Source organism: Arachis duranensis, chromosome 4, assembly GCF_000817695.3.
Source record: "Arachis duranensis cultivar V14167 chromosome 4, aradu.V14167.gnm2.J7QH, whole genome shotgun sequence".
NCBI classification, from domain to species: domain Eukaryota; kingdom Viridiplantae; phylum Streptophyta; class Magnoliopsida; order Fabales; family Fabaceae; genus Arachis; species Arachis duranensis.
The window spans coordinates 9695132-9700451 of NC_029775.3; the positions used below are offsets into that span (position 1 = coordinate 9695132).

Genomic DNA, 5320 nt, shown 5'->3' on the forward strand with positions numbered 1-5320 from the left:
TTTTTTTTTTTTTTGGGGGGGTTCTTGTGCTCTTGTTATTATCGGGTGCTACTTTGGATTTATGTTGTTTCTATGTTTTTCTAATTATTTATATGCTATTAATTTAAGAAAAAAAAGCATATTGTTGCGAAATAAAAAAGTTTCTTTTTGGGGGGTTGATGACTTTTTCTGGGCCTTTTTATCAAATGTTTTTATTAGGAAACGAATATATATCCCATAACACAAGCACCCACACACACTAAAATCTGGCTAGGTAGTTTGATTTTTGAGGAATGCTAGGTGATTATCGAAATTTATTGTCTTTTATTATTAATTAGTTATTAATATTTAAAAATATAAAATAAAATATATTATTAAATTATTAAATTAAAAAAATTAAATTAATAATTAAAAATAATAATAAAAATAATAAATTCTGATTACTTCTAAAATTTTTCTTAATTTTCTAGAAGGCCCACGCATTGTAAATAAGTTCCAGCTCGAGTACATGAAAATCACTAAATTTCGTTTTGTTCCATATTACTTTTTTATAGTTTAAGTTTCGCTCAGTAAATGTATTTAATTTGCGTTAGTTACAGATGATAATCAGGATGGAGACCACTACGGCAACGAAGAAATTAACAGCAGCCGATCAAAATGGGCTATAGTAGGTACGTTTATATATATATATATATAAACAGACGAATAATGTTTATAATTAATTACTTCATTAGAACTATTATTGTTGATTTGGCCTAAAAGAATATTATATTCTCTTAAAGTGCATAAAAAATTAATATACTAACAAATCAGGCTTTAAAGTAGCGGTTAGTAGCAAAATTTTTTTGTTTGGTTAATATATACTAGCATTAGCAGTAAGTTAAAAAAAATTAGCAATCTTAGAGACCAGCAACTTTTGTGATTAGTAGTTATCAAATAGTCATTAATGATGATCTAATGGTGTGAGATTGGTGTGAGATTTCATCCAATGACTCACCTTTCTCTATTGATTACATGCTGGCCAAAATTCAATAAAATTGCTGGCCCCTAGACTTTTCCTAAAAAAATTCCTCTGTTTCTAAACAAACAACAATGTTTAAAATTTATTAGATTTTAAACAAGTGTTCGTTTGTAATTTTTGTTCTAGTAATAATTTTAGAAAAATATTAGGTGACTGACTTTTTTTTTCTTGTCTTCGGTTTGAATTAATATTAGTCAACTTTATATTTTCTTACATCGAAAGTATTGGTTCCTAATATTTTCTATAATCTTATTAAATGAAAGAGAGAATAAATAAAAAAAGAAAATGAGTATAAAAAATATTAAAATGTTTCCAAACATTTTACTTAATAACGGAAAAATTATATTTATCTTTTAAAGAAATAGAAAATTAACTTTTAGTTGTTTAACTTGTCAATTTTAGAATTTAAATTTATAATTTAAGATTTATAGTTGAAGGTCATAATTTAGAATATAAAATTTACGATAAATAAAATTTTTTTAGTTGTCTAACATCACTCTTATCTTTAACTTAAAATTTAACCATTTAAATTTATTCTTTAGACTTTATTTGTGAACCATTCGTGTAACTTGATATTCTCAAACTTGCACTTGCACTTACACATATATTAATTTTTCAAAAGTGCTATTTGCACACTAAAATTAGTTATTATGTATTTATATATAAATATATGTGTAGGTTAATTTATTTTTAATGTGTATTCTATTTTAGTAGTTAATTTTAATAACTGATTTTGGTGTAAAATTAACATGATTATTAATTTTTTAATATATATATTATTAATATCTTAAATATTAATGAAACAAATTTGTTAGGTGTTTTCTCGAGTGTTGGATCTATCATTTTACTCATGGGTTCATGGAGGGTATATAAGGTTATAAAGAGAAGAATAGTAAAGAACCGCAAAGAAAATAACTTCAAAAAGAATGGAGGTGTGCTGTTAGAACAAAGGATATCTTCAGGGGAAGTTAATGTTAACAAAGTTAAACACTTTACCTTAAAGGAGCTAGAGAAGGCCACGGATAACTTCAACATGAACAGAGTCCTCGGTAAGGGAGGACAAGGTACCGTCTACAAAGGAATGCTTGTAGATGGAAACATTGTTGCTGTCAAAAAGTTCAGGGTCCAAGGGAACGTGGAGGAATTTATCAATGAATTTGTCATCCTTTCACAAATTAACCATAGAAATGTGGTTAAGTTGTTAGGATGTTGTTTGGAGAAGGAAATTCCTTTGCTTGTTTATGAGTTCATTCCCAATGGCAATCTTTATGAATATTTGCATGGCCAAAATGAGGACTTGCCAATGACTTGGGATATGCGTTTGAGAATTGCATCTGAGATTGCAGGAGCTTTGTTTTACTTACATTCAGCTGCCTCTCAACCAATTTATCACAGAGACGTGAAGTCAACAAATATTTTGTTGGATGGAAAGTACAGAGCAAAAGTAGCTGACTTTGGAACTTCTAGAATGATCTCTATTGAAGATACTCATCTCACCACTGTAGTTCAAGGAACTTTTGGATATCTGGATCCTGAATACTTTCATACTAGTCAATTGACAGAAAAGAGTGATGTTTACAGTTTTGGAGTCGTTCTTCTTGAACTATTAACAGGACAAAAACCGTTATCCTCCTTAGGATCTAACGAAGCGAAAAGTTTGGCTTCCTATTTTGTTATTTCTGTTGAGGAAGATCGCTTGTTTGACATTATTGATGATAGGGTGACAAATGAAGGAGACAAAGAACACATAATTGCTGTTGCCAATCTTGCATATAGATGCTTAGAGCTCAATGGGAAAAGAAGGCCAACTATGAAAGAAGTCGCAAGAGAACTGGATGAGATCTGGAAATTGGAGAGGAAGTCTAATAATGCACTACAAAATCATCATGAAGAAATTGAGTATCCTGCAATTGAATATCACCATCCATGGTTTGCAGATTCTGCTCCCGATATATGTCCAAGCAATATAACACTCACCTCAGAGTCAGATGTTATGCATATTCTTACCGAATAATTGGTAAATTTTCTTAAACTGCTTGGTCATATTTATGTAAAATAAGTCATTATGGTTGGAGATATGGACTCCAAAACACTAACTGTATTTTTGTGTAATTTTGGTGGAGGAACTCGGTCAGTCTTTTAATCTTCTTACTTAGGAACTTGTAAGCTTTGCATTAGATGAAAAAAAATACAGTTGTTTATTTATTTACTTATTCAGTTGTATGTGTTTCAAGTAAAATAAATTTCTGCATAATGCCTTTTGGCTGAATCAACCTCGAACTGGAATTGAGCTGTTAAAATAATATTATATTCATTTATTTTATTAATAATTATAAACAATTGATATTGGATTTGGTGTAATAGCCAAATTTTCTCAATAGCACCATTTATAGAAGTGGCCCACTCTCTGAAACTTAGACAATAAATTGAGAGGGCCTGTATATAAATGAGATGATAATTCAAACTTCAAAGAGCGAGCGTGTTGATCAAATTAACAACCCATAATCCAATAACAAATCATTCTCAAACCCATTCGCCGTAACACAACTTTTTGCAACATTGACCACTTCTCTAAAGCCTCGAAGACCGGGTGTGGCACGTAACAAATTTAAAGATAAATTTTTTATTAATTAAAAACATAAAATATTTTCAATCTTTTATATATTTTTTAATGTAAAAATTCATGTATAGTTATCTTCATGTAAAAATTGTTAGTTAAGAATCGTTAAATAAATTGACATATTTGATTGAATTATATCTAACGATTCTCAATTAACAACTTCACATGAAGACAATTAAATGTGAGTATTCACCATATTTTAAACAGAAAAATTTAAATGGTAAATTAGTTCTCATCAAATTTGTGCTTAATAGCTTGTCGATTTATCATCTGAACTTGTATAAGATGCCAAAAGCGGTTGCAAAGAAACTAATTAATTTGCAGAGAGATTTCTGTGGAATAAAGAGAATGAAAACAATAATATGCTTCTTGTAAAATGAGAAATGGTACAGGCTCCGAAAAAGTCAAGTGGGTTGGGTATAGGCGATGCAATGATAAGGAATATAACGCTTTTGTTTAAATGGTGATGTGGTGCAGAATTTATAACCCACAAACTAACCGACAAGTGTACCGGGTCGTACCAAGTAATACCTCAGGTGAGTGAGGGTCAATCCCAAGAGGATTGATGGATCAAACAACAGTGATTGAGTGATTGGCTTAGTTAGGCAAGCAGAAAAGAGTGTTTTGGTATTCAAACAGCATTAAACAGTAAATTAAGAATTCCAGAAAGCAAGCAGCAATGAGTTGTGAAATATATATGGGGAAACAGTTAAGGCTTCAGAATTATCTATTTTTTTGATTGACTTTTCTTACTAACTATTTTAATTATGCAAGATTTAATTCATGGCAAACTATATGTGACTAGACCCTAATTCCTTAGACCTTCCTAATCTCTTCTAAAATTCATTAACTGCCAATTCCTTAGTCAATTAATTCCAATTAGAAGCTGCATGATCAAATTCCAGTTTATATGCCACAAGAATCCTAATTATCCAAAAATAAGGGGATTATATGTCACGTATCCCGTTAAATACAAACAATTAGAAATTCAGGATAATATGTTTTCAAACTGTTGTTCAATTAAAGAGTTTTTTCAAGTTATACAAGAACTCAATTAGAACATGGGTCATACTTCCGTTCCACCCAAATTCATAGAATAAAGAACGAAAACAATTATTGAAATACAAATCAAAACATGAACTAAAATAGAAAAATAATAGTATCAATCCATACAATAGACGGAGCTCCTAATTTTAGCAGTAGAAGTTTAAGTGCTCTTGGTTCAGAGAGAAAATAAGGATTCAGGTAAAATGTACTGAGTTCCAATCTAACGGAATTAATAGTTAACTAATGGAATCCCTTTTTATAACTAATCCTAATAAATTTAAAATCTAATTATTTAAAATTAAAAATAATATCTTTTCCTAAAAAAATAAGATTTGAATTTAAATCAGAATAATCAGCAGGTCTTTAGTTTGATGGGTGGGGACCACATGTTTTGTCCATTCTGTAGCTTCTAATCTGTGTTTTCTGGGCTGAAAACTGGATCAAAACAGCCTAGAAATCGCCCCCAGCATTTTTCTGCGTTTTCTGCACGTGGCGTATGTCACGCGTATGCGTCGCTAGTCTTCTTCGCGTGTCACGCGCATGCGTCAGTCACGCGTACGTATCGCCATGGAAAGCTCCAATTCACACGTACGCGTCAGTCACGTGTACGCGTCGCTCCTCGCTGCCATCTCTTTTTGTTCTTGTGCTGCAGA

General features: G+C 30.7%; 1 protein-coding gene across 2 annotated transcripts in view; it reads left to right on the forward strand.

Moving 5' to 3' along the window:
• Positions 1-3166, forward strand: part of LOC107483227 (wall-associated receptor kinase-like 22) — a 5416-nt gene extending 2250 nt beyond the window's left edge. Inside the window, exons 2-3 of one of the 2 annotated variants that reach the window (XM_052260171.1) lie at positions 573-650; positions 1816-3166. In XM_052260171.1, coding sequence (XP_052116131.1) covers positions 573-650; positions 1816-3014 — 1277 coding nt within the window. In that variant the 3' untranslated portion in view covers positions 3015-3166. The remainder of the gene's footprint in view (positions 1-572; positions 651-1815) is intronic. The other variant, XM_016103845.3, reaches the window with a different exon arrangement.
• The last annotated feature ends 2154 nt before the right edge of the window (positions 3167-5320 follow it).